The sequence below is a fragment of the Panicum virgatum genome, chromosome 5N (assembly GCF_016808335.1).
Source record: "Panicum virgatum strain AP13 chromosome 5N, P.virgatum_v5, whole genome shotgun sequence".
NCBI lineage: Eukaryota > Viridiplantae > Streptophyta > Magnoliopsida > Poales > Poaceae > Panicum > Panicum virgatum.
This window is the reverse complement of record NC_053149.1, coordinates 25,945,008-25,960,056: the sequence shown is the minus strand read 5'-3', so window position 1 is coordinate 25,960,056 and position 15,049 is coordinate 25,945,008. Positions and strand designations below refer to the sequence as shown.

General features: G+C 50.7%; 1 protein-coding gene across 9 annotated transcripts; it reads right to left on the bottom strand.

The window, feature by feature from the left end:
* Nucleotides 1-6,362: 6,362 nt before the first annotated feature.
* Nucleotides 6,363-9,988, bottom strand: LOC120672710 (putative F-box protein At1g67390). 9 transcript variants are annotated; one of them, XM_039953255.1, is made up of 6 exons: nt 9,117-9,988; nt 8,715-8,795; nt 8,430-8,563; nt 7,494-8,345; nt 7,249-7,407; nt 6,363-6,858 (listed from the first exon to the last, which is right to left on the bottom strand). In XM_039953255.1, exons 3-6 carry the CDS (start codon nt 8,553-8,555, stop codon nt 6,574-6,576), a joined length of 1,422 nt encoding a protein of 473 aa, XP_039809189.1. In that variant the 5' UTR covers nt 8,556-8,563; nt 8,715-8,795; nt 9,117-9,988; the 3' UTR covers nt 6,363-6,573. The 9 variants fall into 9 exon arrangements, with proteins under 9 accessions (XP_039809189.1, XP_039809192.1, XP_039809186.1 ...); XM_039953258.1 differs by having other exon boundaries at nt 6,363-6,838; nt 8,675-8,779; XM_039953252.1 differs by having other exon boundaries at nt 8,675-8,740.
* Between the last annotated feature and the right edge of the window lie 5,061 nt (nt 9,989-15,049).

Here is a 15,049-nt window from a genome sequence, read left to right as displayed (position 1 = left end):
CGAATTTGCCGGGGTGGCCGGTCTGGGCACCACCGGTGGTGCTGCAGGGGCGTGTGCGGCGTTTGTTGCGTCGTTCGGCGCATCGTCGTTGTGCTCTGCCAGCTCTATGATGAAGCACTCCTGAGTGGGATCGTAATCACCCTCGTTGGAGTCGTCGGAGTAGGTGAGGCAGTAGTCCGCCGCGGCCGGGAATGACAGGAAAACCTCGTGATCGCGGACTCCTAAGTAGTCCCACTCCGGGGCCACGCGATCGCGCATGAAGACGTACCCCTCATCTGCGGAGTCGGCATATGAGCTGTCCAGCGTGAACGCGATGAGGTCGCGGATCGAGAGCAGGTGATGACTGGGCAGGTCCTCATACGCGCTCATGTTGGTGCTGACGGACGATGCGTAGGTCGCAGCAGGAGTGTGCATCCCGAAGGGATGCAGCGGCGGCCTAGACGCATCTTTGTTAGTCAGCATTGCTGCCGGCCTTGGCGATGAAGGGGTGGCATCCTCCACCACGGCGACAGGTGGTGGCACACTAACTTCAACCCACGCGGGGGAGCTGATGCGAGCCGCCCTGCGCCGCTCCATGCGTGCTTGCCGCGTGCGCTGGCCCGAGCGCCTCCTGCGCCGGGGTGTTGGTGCCGGAGCGTCAGGATTGGCTCTGGGCGGGAGGAGTTCCATGTCGTAACCGTTGCCGTTTGCCACGAACTCAAGGCTTCCGAACCGGAGCACCGTGCCTGGCGGGAGCAGGCTTGACCCATCTGCCATCTAAAGAGCGAAAAGGAACAAAGGATGACTGTCACGCAGCCTCCCCCTACCTGGCATGCCAACTGTCGGTGTCCGGACCTCGCGGTCTAGTACCAACTAGTGGTGATGCTGCGTGTTGATGGTTGATGCAAGAAGAAACACAATGACACAAGGTTTATCCTAGTTTCGGCCAACGGGGCTGTACGTCCAGCAGGGTGTGCGAGCACTGTATTATCTTGCACCAGGGTGCTTGTAGTAGGGGGTACAAGCTTGGGCGAGAGAGGGAGAGAAGCTCCCAAGTCTCTGCGTACGCTAGGGTTGATTGAGGCGAGTGCCAATATCAGGGAGGACTTGGTCTGCATGTGTGTGTGTGCATTCACCATGGAGTTTTGCGTGCCCTGGGAAGAGGCCCGCCTTCTCCTTTTGTAGGCTCAAGGAAGGGTGGGTTACATGCATGGGTTGTCCTTGGTTTCGTCATCCTCTCCCCGAATCGGGGGGGGCCAGTGGATGATTGCTGTTGTGGTACACTGTGAGGTATGGCTTCAGGCGTCGCCATCGTCTTTGGAAGCTTTTAGCCATGCGCGGAACGCGCCAGCGTCCTGTGGCGCTAGTGAACGGCATGGCGACTTCTGTAGGGCATATTGTCCTCGGCGCCTTGACCGGGCGGAGCACCGAGGATCCCGCTAATGGCGATCTTGTTCTGGTCAAGGGCCGTACATCGTCCAAGGGTCGTCCCCATGCTCGCCGAGGGTCCTGCAGAGGAGGAAGTATACGGGTTTGGTATCACAGTGGCAGGTGCAGCGTCAGGCACGTCCGCACAACGCCGGCGATGGCGGCACAGTGATCGGAGTTGGCAGATGGGACCCTAGTTATGTTTGCTGCGTGGTGTGGCCACTGACGCCGTTTGACATCGCGCCATGCTGTGGAGTGGTTGGCATTAAATGTGCCTGTCCGTTGAGTGGGTGGGTTGCAGTCCCAGCGTACCGAGGGGGGTCTCGAGCGAGGCGGAGTTTCCCCCCGAACCGAGGCTCCGCGGAGGGTTCGGCCGAGGGTGGAATTTGCATGTTCTCCGAGGCTTGCCTCCTACCCTCAGGCGAGACGGAGATGGGGTGTGCTGCCGGGGGCCTCGGCGGGGAGGCCTCGGGCGAGGCGGAGATTGCTCTGCGGCTTTTAAGGAGGCCTCGGATGTGCCATACCTTGGTGTTGGGCCGTAGGCCAATTGCATAGTTGGGCTTTTTGGAACCTAGAGAGGATTTGGGCATCCAAGCATAGATGATGGCAAAGCACCGGGTGGGGCCTTTTTATACCTGCAGAGGATTTGGGCATCCAAGCATAGATGATGGCACTGCACCCGGGGGCCTTTGGCCCGATTGCTTAATTGTGTTTTGCACTTTTGAGGGCATTTTAATCCCTAGGTTATGGTACCCGACAAATGAGTTCCACAAGTTTTGGATGAGTTATGATTTCAGGAGCAGGTACACAAAAATTGGACAAATTTGGGCAAAACCCCATGCCGACCGGCCTCTACTAGGCCGGCCAGCCTGGCACCTCTGAAGACAGTGCCACGTCTTCAATCCAGGGGCAATGTGACACACCCACAATACCTCTGAGTCATGGATTGGATGTTGGTTTGATAAAGTGGATCGAAAGGCTTGCACAAAGATTAAAGGACCCACAACTCAGTGCAAACTCGTGTCCAACTCATCGATCTACCACCCAGACAAGATCACAAGCGTACAAGTGTAACGTCGGCGCAAAGGAGGGCCGAGATGGGCCAGACGGAGGCCGGCCGGCCTCCCATAGGCTGGCCGGCCTAGCACGAGCACGCGTTGATGCTATACAACGAACACCAACTCCAGGAGAAGATCAAAGACGTCTACGCAAAGGTGGTGGCCAAATGGCCACAACCCCAGGCCGGCCGGACGGCCCCACTTTGCAGCCACTCAGGCTCCGGCTTCGCGTGAAAGACAAGCACACTGACCTTACCTAGTTACAACTGACGCCACGTGCTTTACCGGCCAAGAACCGACCCAGGAAGACTATAAATAGGACCCTCACCCATCACTTGTAACACACACCATTGGAGCTCTTCTCTCTTTACTTTACTTTCTAAAGTAGGTTAGTAGTGTGGGAGTTAGAGTCGAGTCGTGCTTGCTCGAGATTCCGGAGTCGTCGGAAGTCTGGTATAGCTCTTGTATCTTTCTTTTGACTTTATAAATATATGTTATCTTCTTTACTTATCTGAGTCAGTTTTACTTTCCGCCTTCCTTTATCTTCTCGAGTCTGAGCATTCAGCTCGAGTGCGGAACTTTTACCTTTAGCTTAGGCTAAGTTATCTTTCTAGTAATCGGGATCTTATCTTACGAGTTTTCTCGCCCAGACTAGAGTAACTCAAGTTAGTTCTCTAGGTTGAGGTGGGTTTCTCTCAAAGGCCTCGAGAGAAATCCTAACACCGAGTGCAGACGTGGTGTCTGAGCTTAGTGTTAGCTAGAAAGTGTGTTCCACCCCACAGAACCATTTTGGTAGGCGGCAGGTGGTGACAGCCCTGTCCATCCCTTATAGTCCACCACATCCGGGTGTTTTCATAGCAGTAGTGCAGGTTGCCGTTGGATTCCCCTCTCACCCCTTTGTGAAGTCTTTCCTCTTCCAGCCGCCGAAGTAAGCTCTGCTTTCCCGCAGATTAGTTAGGTGTTTAGTCTGATCTAAAGAGGCAAGCTCGATAGTTCAAAAGTGTATCAGGTGTCTTATCTCACTCGTTGTTCTCCCAGCTGCTACCTCTCTAAGGAGTTGAGCCTCCATGTGTCACTCGGTCATTGATTGGCCATTTATCCTACCTACCTATCTGGCTTACCCCCATTTAATTAGTCGGTTGATAAAGCTAGTATGGTTATCATTCGATTTACGATACTCTTTACCATAGTGCTTCCCTGAGGAAAAATACGATACCCTGGAATACTCCAAGGTGAAGTGGTACAGCGGTGATTCTGTGCACTTGCAGAATATATATTCTATTGGGCATAAGAAACGCTAATAGTGATTCCCGTTGGCGAAGGGACCGGCATTGTGACAGGGCCGCCACGCCCCGTCGACACCGTGATGTACTCCACCTAGAACGGCTCGACATCGTTGTCTAGTCCAGCCCCCTTCTCAGCTCCCTAGTCCCAGTTACACTGCTTCTCGAATACAGCATCGCGGGAGATGTGGACGCACCGTGTCGCCGGGTTGTAGAAGTGGTAGGCTTTCGAGCCCGGCTCATAGCCGACGAACACCATGGGCGTGCTCCGATCGTCAAGCTTGGCGAGGTGCTTGCTACCGTTCTTGACGTGTGCCACACACCCAAAGGTACGCAGGAAGTGCACAAGAGGTTTGCAGCCAAGCCATACCTCGAATGGGGTTTTGCCGTTGACACACTACGTCGGAGCTCGGTTCAGGATGAAGGCGGTGGCGTTGGCAGTCTCCCCCCAAAACCATCCTTGGAGCGACTTCGTCTTCATCATGCTCCTCGCCATGCCATCACGGTTTGGTTCCTCCTTTCCACCATGTTGTTTTGCTGAGGCGTGTACGTGATGAGATGCCGCTGGATTCCCTGCTAGGCACAGTACTCCATGAACGCGTGCGCCACGAACGGTGCGCAGCATTCGCAGCTTCGTGCCGGCCTCCACTTCTGCACCCGCCTGGAGGCGCACGATCGCCGCCACTGCTTGATCCTTGGAACTCAGTGGCATGAGCCACATATAGCGACTCAGATTGTCGACGAGGAGGAGGAACATCCTGTTGCCGCTTGGCGTCGCCAGTGTTACTGGTCCACACAGATCACCATGCACTAGCTCAAGCTTGCGCTGTGCATGGTACTTTGCCTCACCTGGGAACACCAAGCGCCGCTACTTCCCTGCCAGGCAGCTGTCGCAAACTTGGTCGATGTGGTCGATTTGCGGCAGCCCGCGCACCATCCCCTCCCGCGCCAGCTTCTGGAGCGCATGGAAGTTCAGGTGATCGAACCGTACATGCCACTGTCACGCCACGTTGTCCCCCTGTGCCACCAGGCACACTGGATTCCCAATGTCGAGCATGAGGATGTAGAGCCGGTTCGCCGAGCGTTCCACCTTGGCCAGTAAACGCCGCTGCTAGTCCCAGATGGTGAGAATACCATCCTCGCAGGCCCACTTGTATCGCTCCTCGTCAAGCTGCCCCAAGCTGACGATGTTGGTGGTGAGGCGCGGGATGTGGTACACCCCGCCGAGCGCCTGGTGCTCTCCGCTTCTACACTTGAAGAGGATCGTGCTGCGCCCCTCAATGTCAACCACGGAGCCGTCGCCGAACTTGACCGTGCCGCAGATGCCAGTGTCCAGGTCGGAGAAGGCAGATTGCGAGCCTGTCATGTAGTTGGTGGCACCGGTGTCGAGGATTCACCGAATGGACTCCCCCTCACGCCCATCGCCGAGCTGAACGAAGAGACGATTTTCCTCGAGTTGGATTGGGGAACGTCTCGCCGGCGTCGCAGAGCACACGGGCGGTGGTTGCTGGGGGGAGCTGGATGCGTTGACCTCCGTGGTGGCGAGCATCAGCATGGACTCGTCCACGTTGCCGGCTTTGGCCAGTTGAGCCGCCTCGTCGCGCTTCTTCTTGCGGCACTCGCGAGCCCAGTGGCCCTCCTTGCCACAGTAACTGAAACTTGTTGTCGGAGCTCGTTCCGGAGGCGCCGTCGCCGTCGTTGTCAGCCTTGGGTGGCCGTCCTCCACCGCGGCCCTTTCCGCGGCCACAGATCTATCAATAATCCTTAAACGCCCTCCAGGTAGCCACGGACCTATGTCTCCAGTGTGCAACCATCTTCATCAATGACTTCTTTTCTGTAGTTTTAAATTTTTTGAAAAACTCTGTAGTTTTAAAAAATTTATTTATTGATGTATTGCAGTTGAAGCTCATTCAGTGCAAAGGTACATTTAAGTGAAGTATAGAAATTCACGTTTGGACTTCATCTTTATAGAATATTGTAGGTCCTCTAACACAAATTTCTCCACCAGGACAAGGTTCATCGTCAGACGTGTAATTCATTTATGGGACATCCACAAGTTTCACCTCTGAAAATAGAAAGAAAAAGATCTACACTACAAACTGTGAGAACAATGCACAAGCACAAAGGCATACCCAATTATTATGGATATATGGGTGTCATTTGACACTTGTCATGGTAAAGAATATTGACATCTTTCTCAAGAACCGGGCTAGTTGTCCAACACTAAGCTCCAATTCCAACAGTAGCAAGAATTCCATGAAAAGTGTTATGTGAGTCTTATGACTAAATAATCTTCCTTTCATGTTTTAAAGTTAGTTGTACAACACTAAGCTCCAATTCACGATTGCTCGTGACTCGGTACCATATATTGTTTTTTTTCTTGTCACGCATAACCAATTCACCATATCAACATTCTCCACCTGAATCAGTCCCATGATTTTCGATTATGCTCTTTGTGCATACATATTTTAACTCAATTCATACACGATGCAATCTAGATCGCTTTATGGCCTGTTCCTCTCTTCCTTTCATAAACAATAATCATTTTAAATCATTTCTTAAATCCTGCAGCAAAACACCGGGAAAACTCCTAGTAATTTATGATGCTTGGACGGGCCACAGGGAATGTCATGTCCCCGAATTGTTGATGATAATTATTGTCATGTTCTCGTTCATACATGCTACTGATCCGAGATGTATTATGTCTGCATAACAGTCAGCAGTAACTCAGAATTATCTTGTGATTATTCATACATGCTAGTAGACTCCTTATACAAATCATAATCGAAGGCTTGTCGAATGGCCATAAATTATAAACATAGGTATCACCCCAAAATTGTCAGCACGCCATTCCTGTCATGCGGCACCAGTTCGGACTCAGCTAACATCCGGCCTTCAAATTCTTCTACCATTGCCCCCAGTATTTTTCTTCTCGGATCTACAGCCATACGCTTCAGTCGTATTGCATTGCGAAGGATATATTTTACCAGCGCAACTTGGCCTCCATTGCCATTAAAACCGGTTATGCAGGCATCCTTCAGGTTATGGTGAGGGTGATCCGCAATCACGTCTTTTTTAGGGCGGCGCTCACTACAAAATGCACAGCACATCTACACAGATTTTGACACCGTGATATTGTCAGTGAAAAGAAACTAATAGCATGAAAATCATGTGCAAAAAAGCAAAATAAGAAACCATTAGTGGCAAATATACAATCAATGATCAATTTTAACAAGCCAGCACTCCCTAGACTGCAGCATTACACACTTAAACTGACCAGGACAATACTCTCAGAAATTGAACTAGTAGGTTGGTTTCCGGTTTGTCATCTTCCACAACTTTGGCTAAGAGAATAATTGCACATTATAAGACAGTAAACATCATGTATAGTAAGTCTAGGTAGGGAAGATTAGGCAGAACGGTATACTAGTGACTGAAAGATATCAAAGAGGATTTACAACTACAAAACAGTAAAAAACACAGATGGAATAAAATCTTACATCCACATGTAGGTTCACCAAAAAGGGAGCTGCTTCCAACAGATAAGCTAATTGAAGGACTGCATTTTTACTCAATCGTTTAGCATATCCAAAGGTTATGTCCATGATCAAATTCCTTAAATGCATAAATCTGAGAGGAGCCTTCATAAATCCATGTATCTGAAAAGATGAAAAGGTAAGTATAAAGTAAAATGCAGAACATAAAAAATTATCACTTGACTATGAAGCTCATCGAAAAATGATACCTGAGTTTTCACAATCACTTCAACACGTAGAGTCTCAATATGAGGCAATCCCTTTGGAATTTCAGTAAAAACATATCCAACGTTGTCCTCAACACAAAATGCAACAGTTGCTGCCTTCAGCTTCAGGCATTCGTTAAGTGCAAAAAGCACTTTTGAACCACCTCTGTACTCAAACAATGTGAGATTGGGGGCATGCAAATCAATCCTGTGGATAGCACAATCTTGGACACACAGAAATTTCAAACACTGCAATGGTTGAGTAGCATGTAAATTATGTAGCTCGGGACACCGTCGGATGGTTAGGCACTCCAGTAAAGGGCATCTCAATAAAAAGTACTGCAAATCTTGCAATATAAGCACATGCACCAGAGCAAGTGTTGTAAGATTTGAAAAGCCACAAAATTCTCGACTTGGATCCAAGGTAACACTATCAAGTCGAAGGACCTGAAGGTGAGATGAATTTTGGTTGTTAAAAAGATGACATGGGAAGCTATAGTTATTTTCATGTTGTCCCAGATATGGAGAAAAATTGAGCACCACAACCCTTGCCTTCGATGAGATAGCAAAGGAAACCCATCCATCAATATCATTTGCATGTTCCTTATGCAATTGAAAGTTAACAGCCAATCTGTTCAAAGCTAATCCACTGTGTTCCCTTAGGACAAAATTGACTGTGTCAATAAACCTCTTAAGGCCCTGCATTATATTATGTCGACTGCTTGCAGGCACTGTCGAAATATCAAAGTCAAGATTAGGATGGTAAATCCAGGATTTTCTCAATTTGCTGCATACGATACTCATCCGGACAGCTTCCTTCAAGGTTATGCCTTCTATAATCCGTGACACAATGTCCTGGCAGTAAGTTTTTGAGCAAAAATCAGCATGCATCCCCTCAAAACATAAATGATATAGAGTTCATGTTGCGATTTTACATACCTCAGGAAGTGACAAGAAATTAATCCCATATAAGTCTGTCTGTTTACTAAGCATCAATCTTTTTCTCTTTGCTGGACAATTCCTAGTCTCCATGTCTTCCTTTCTGGCTAAAATGCTAATACTCATAATAAAGCCTGAAAGCAAGAAAATATTAGAGCTCTAAGGATTATTTTATACTGTTGTAATAATCATAGGAAAATGACAATAAACATGGACTGTCCCTAATCTCCTATAGAATGTAAAACCTTATTAGTCGCTGCACTGCAGACAGAAAGGGCCCGGCACCTCAACACGGCAAACGCGTCCTGTTCCTGTCACACCCACACCCAGAGAGGGGAGAGAGAACCCAACAGCATTCACAGACATCTGTCAACTCCAATATTACGAGCAGCTAGTCAAATATCTATGAAGAAACAACAAAATATTGTTCTGTCCTGCATCGCAGACTGCTTTGCTGTATATCATCTACAATTCCTACACTGACTGCAACAAGTCATTTTATTTCTTTGTGATATCAGTAGCACACAGCAGGACAGAGAAGATTACAGCAGTGCGTAAACGTAAATTTTCAATCCAAAAATCCAATAACCCCCAGATCCAGTCATTAGATTACATGGTTTAACTTTTAAGCATCACCAGCTCACGAACCGAGAGAATACAGTGAGGATCAGAGAGGTTTGGGAATACCTGGGCGGGACGAATCGAGAGCAGCTCTAAACGGAGGCGGCAGGGGCGGCTAAGGCGGCGGAGGACGAGGGCCGAGTGAAGCGAAGCTTCCGATTTTGTGTGGAAGCTTCAAATGTAAGCGTGGATCTGGAAGACCACCGACGGCCAGCCACCGGTGAGCAGCGACGCCGCAGCGAAAGGGAGCAGGTGATGCCGGCAGGATGGCGCGGCTCACCCAGGCGGCCCAATCTCCGGAAGTCTCGAATTCGCTAGGCGGAGGCGGCGCCCTTTGCGAGCGGATGCGAGGCTTGCGAGCGGCAGATAGGGGACGGGACGGGAACCGGAGAGGGAGAGATGCGGATTACTTTATATTGGATATACGAAGTGTTTGCGCCTTTTCCGACTCCTCCTCTCATCGATTCCGTTTAGAGAGCTCCAGCAACCGCAATAGCCCCCAAATTACACCGAAGCCGGAGGCGCTGATGACGCGGTAGGCGAGCAGGGGGCGGGGCGGCCTGTGGCGAGCGTGGAGTGAGACGGCGAGGTCCACGACAGCGCGGCCGCAGCGTGTGACGCGCCGAGGCCGGAGGGACGCGGGCAGTGTGGAGACGGACGACGACGAAGGCGACGCCTGGGTGAGGATGGAGCGGGGCGTGGATGAGTCGCCGGGGATGGTGCGAGCGCGGGGTCAGGACGGAGCAGTGGCGGCCACAGCGGCGAGGATAGGACGGGTGAGGCACAGTGGAAGAGGCCGGGGCCGAGCTCGCCCGCGCCGGCGGCGGCCGGGGTCGCCCGCGCCCGTGCCCGCGGCGGCCGGCCTCGCCCGGTGCTGGGCGCTGGAGGGCAACTGCGGCGGGAGCCTCAGGGAGGCGTGGCGCCGGCGGATTCTGCGGGTGGCGACGGCGGGAGTAGCCCTCGGTCGGGAGACCCTCGATCCCGATCCAGAGGATAGGGTATGGTACATGAAAGTGCGATGGGTAAATTGGTCATTTCACAAGCCCGGTCCCATTTGTCAGTGCTCTCAAACCGTTAAATCCTAACGGAAGGTGGACGGAATGGTACAGAGAGAAAAAAAAAATTAGCGCGATAGTACACAGGTGCAAACGAACTTTTTAGTGGTATACAAGTTAGCACCATCTTTTATAATGGTACACAGAAAAAACTCTCACGGAGGGGAAGGTGCGCAGTGGATATAGGGCTATAGATGGCCAACGGGCCAGCCCGGTCCAGCCCGGCCCGACGCCGCGGTGCCGTGCCGGTGTTCAACGCGCCGTGCCATGCCGTGCCGTGCCGGTGCTCATCGTGCCAGCGCCATGCTGGTCGTGCCATGCCTCTAGCGTGCTCGTGCCTAGCTGTTGGCCCAAGGCACGACCCGTGGGCCGTCGTGCCTGCCCGATAGCACGCCATGCCACCGTGCCGAGCTCCCGAAGTCGCGGGCGGATCTGCCCATGGAGAGCAGAAGGCGGGGAGGGAGACGGCCGCGCCCCGCGCCGCCGCGTGCGAGGGAGCCACTACCGGCGCTCGCACACAGGGAAGAGGCGCGAGGGAGCTGCAGCACGGCGAACCGGCGGTCGACGGAGCTCGGCAGTCATCCTGGGGACGGAGCTCGAGGAAGACGCGCGAGCTGGGGGCAGTGAATCGGCGGACGGCAGAGCGACCGCGACTGCGTGTGAAGGCGACGGGCGGAGCTGGGAGTCAGCCGCGGCGGGGCGGGCGTGGGGGCGTCGACGGAGCGACTTGTGGTCGTGGAGGGGGCGGGGACGGGAGGAGCCGCGGCTGCACGTCCGGCCGGCGGCCGCTCGGTAGTCGGGGCGGCTGATTAGGGATTTAGGGTTTGCCGGTTTGGGAGGAGGTGAGGCGGGGGGTGTTGTATGGGCCGGACGCCACTCGTGGGCTGGGCCGTCAAGGTCCAGGCCTCCAGGGAGCCATTGGGGGTGGGGTGGAGGGGAACGGGCCGCCACCGGGCCGATCGCTCGGACGGGGCGCGTCACGGGCCTGGGTGCGGCCCAAGCACGTCCCGCTCCTCCGGGCCGTGTCAGCCCGGGCTCGTAGGTCAACAGGCCGAGCCGGGCTTGGGCCGGGCCAAAAAAACTGGCCTCGTGCCGGGCTCGGGCTGCATGGCCAACTATATATAGGGCAGGCCAGCGCCGTGCGGTGGAGAAGGACCGAGAGTCCGAGAGGGGGTGCTGATCGTTAGATTGGAATCAGACGGACAGGGAAAGGAGGCGACGTAGCTCATCCTGGTGATAAAAAATGGTATACACCTATAAGAGTACTAGTACAGAACGCGCTATCGCGCGCGAGCCCTAGAAAAGCATATACGGATTATGGATTTAGACTATTTCATAGGGGAATGTTGTTTACCTAAGCTGTAAAGGTTCGATAGCTAATCCGCAGGAGGGATGCTAAATCAAAGAATAAACCACGTAACACAGAAGATAGAACAACTTCGCTGACGGACAGGAACGGTTCTTACATTAGTGGTTCAGGAAGTCCATATATCATACATACACAGGCACATCAAATCCTTGGTGGTAGCCGCGAGGTGGTGGTTTATATATACAGTAGGCAGGAATAGGAGTTCCTGGCAGGATGGTAACTTTACGCGAATGTCTGAAAGCGACAACTACGGATGCGTCGATGAGGCCAATGGTTCGGCATCAGTGAACAAAAGCAGCCCTGATCTAATGATGCTGAATGGCGATTCCCTGCGCGCGTCCTCGTAAAAATTGTATCAGTGTATGTAAAGGCGGAGGCGTAACGTGTGTGTGACAATGTAAAGTAGTAGATTTCGAAGTTTGATAAATAAGTAGACTAAATGCAACAAGAATTCCACAGGGGAATTTGTAGTATTCAACTAAATAAAGACTAATTTACCTAAAGCACGTGTATCATTTATTGTTTTAGTAAAATAAAATTAAAAGGGCATAGCCATTTCAGTGATTCGTCGATGCAATGATCCTGATTTTTTTATCAGTGTGACAATGATGTTTTCTTCAGATAGCCAACTGAGAATGAAATGTTACCTACAGGGTCATCTCAAAGTTTATAACCGAGGTCTGAACCTCGTACCCCATCCTTCCTGCCCTCTCCTTGGAGTCCAGTTCACAGCGCTTTGCAATCTGTCATGAACACGAAACATCAGCTTCTCTTTCGCAAGAGTCAAGAATCTGCATGAAACAAACATGCTGCTGAAACATTTTCAAAAAATGACAAATGTGTTATGGCACCATCATCAGGGCCGTCATACTGTTCCCATCTCTTTGAAACGTTGAAATATGTACTATCAAGGTGAACACTAATCACAAAAAGGTGACCTCTATTTCAGAAAGGTGATTTAATCTGTTTGATGGACCTATAGCAGATTTTTTTATTTTTAACCTTTTTTAATAATATTTTAATTTTAACCCGGTTGCCGCTTTATTTGCACGGCATAGCCCGTTTGGTCGCGCCATCCGTACTGGCACGACAATTAGCCTCTGTCGCACCAGTCCGGGTGGCGCGACAGGCGTGCCACGGTGGCAAGGGGTTGCGGCGAGCCACGCAGGCAGGTGACGTGAGCAGGCTTGTCGCGCCACATGCAATGGCGCGACAAGATTGTGGTGCCACCCCGCCTGGTGCGCCAGGAGCTATGTCCTGGGCCCGCGCCGGCCCCCTCCTCCCCCACCTTTTCTTTCTTCCCCATCCTGCCCGAGCCGAGAGGCTTGTTCAAGCCGCCGCCGGCCATTCGCCCCCCCCCCGATCCCTCTAAAATCTGGCGTTTTGTGGAGAGAAAAGTGGGGGAAATCGTTTCCCATCCTTCCCCGAAGGTATTGCCCCTATTTTTTTCTTGGTTTGACCATGTACATTAGTGATTCAAGGTGATTAGGGTTTGGATATTGATTTGAGAAATGATGTGGTAGTTGCTAGTGTAGTCATGATTAAAGTTTTGGATGACACGTAGATGGTACTCTGCTCGCGATTTGGACGTGAGATAGTACGTGCATGCACCGATTAATATCTATTCTAGGATTGAGTAGAGGAAATGAAATTAGGATTGAGGACCTATTAATATGAGTTTCATTCATGGATAATAGGCAACATGGAATTGTTTGTGTAGTTGCTTTCTTTGTAGATAGATGATTTCGCTCAGTTGTTGCACGGAGTATGTATAAAAAAATGGAGAGTTGGAGAAAATGATCGTGGATGTCTAACATTTAGATACTTCTCCATCGTGCTACTATGTATTGTAGTTGAAAGTGTATTCATTATTAGAGCTTTATTTGATACGTAGATGGTTATCTGCATCGATTAATATGAATTCTAGGATTGAGTAGTGCAATTTAACTTATTTGGATGTCCAATAATGACATTGTCTTTAGGTTGATGGCGGAACGCAAGCGTAAGGTTGAGATACAGTATCCTATAGTAAGATGCGAGGATGCCCCAGTCCCTCCAGCACTACCTGTCCCAAAATGTGAATGTGGTATTCCGGCAGAGGTGAAGCAATCTAGGTGGCCGACCATAGCTGCTAGAGCGTACTACATGTGTTCTGTTAAGTCGGAAATGCACACTGTGAGTGCCGGAAGAGATACATATTACTGGATAGAGCCGTGTATGTTCTTTCAATGGATTGATGGACCAGACAAGTTTGACCCTAGGATCCGGCTTTTCCCATATGATAAGGATGAGACAAAGCCACTCAATGAGTTCAAGAGGTGGGTGCCTCCTCCACCAAATCCTCCTCCAATGACCAATGAAGAAAAACAAGCGGCAGCGTGCATCCGCGTGGAAAACCCTCCCCTTTGCTACTGTGGACATCATTCCAAGCTGCAGCATCCCAACCTTGAGCTCCCTAAAAAATTCACTCCATTCTTCCGTTGCAGGCTAACCACTCATGTAAGATTCGTTAGCAATGATTTTGAATTGGTTTAGCATGACCTAATATTTAACCGAGTATCTTTGTATTGCATATTCTTTTTTTCATGCAGGATGGATGGCCTTTATGTGACTTCCAGGAGTACATCTACGGCCCCAAGATTAACTAGTACTACACTGAAGAGCAAATTAAAGAATTTGAGAGTGGTAAGGAGAAATGGCCTTGTGAGCGGGCTCCAAGACCTCGTTGCAAATGTGGCATTTTGGCTCGAAGGGGTGTCATTCCAACGGAGTTGGGCTACGGTTGGTATTGTGGCAACTCTTTCGGTGATTTTTGGGTAAATGATTTTTCCCCTTCTATGGTTGTTTAACTTTTTGGTTTGTCATCCAGTTGGCCAATACATTTCATATTGTGTAGGAGGAAAGAACCTGTGACTGGGAGATCTTTCCTGGAAGGGAGGATCTTAGGATTAAGTTGGGTCGTTATTCCGGACCGTATAAGACGAGGAGGACACTTGAAGAAAAGGACAAGATAAGGCGTGAGTACAAAGTTCCTCTTCCTGACGAAAGGATACTTTTTGGTCCAGTTGCCGTTGATTTAGTAGCCAAACATGGGAATTCGGGCAAACTAGGTCTTGAGTGTCGAGAGGAACTCATCACTTTTTGGAGGAAGAACAGAAGCAGGTACTCGGAAGAAAAGATAAATGCGGCTAAACATCGTGCATGTGATTTTACGAAGGTTTTCCGTAATGGAACGTGGGAACACCACTTTCAGTGGAAAGAGGCCCTAAGAAGGGGTGTTGACCTTGATGCGGTAAGGTTGAAAGAAAAGAAAGACAAAATTGCAAAAGAGGCACAATTGGAGGCAATGAAAGCACTTGTGGCTGACTTGGCCGGAGCGGAAGTACGTGTGAGGCCTTCTCAGATTGAGGCAATGAAGACAGTGGCCCAAGACTTGCCCATCGACACACATGTAGTCAATAACCAAGGGAATAGTGCAGTCCAGGATAAAGGGAAGAGTGCTTTTGACCATGACCACATTCCTGATGATGGAGATGATGACGAGTGGTGGGCAATGAATGCAGCGTAAGTAGATG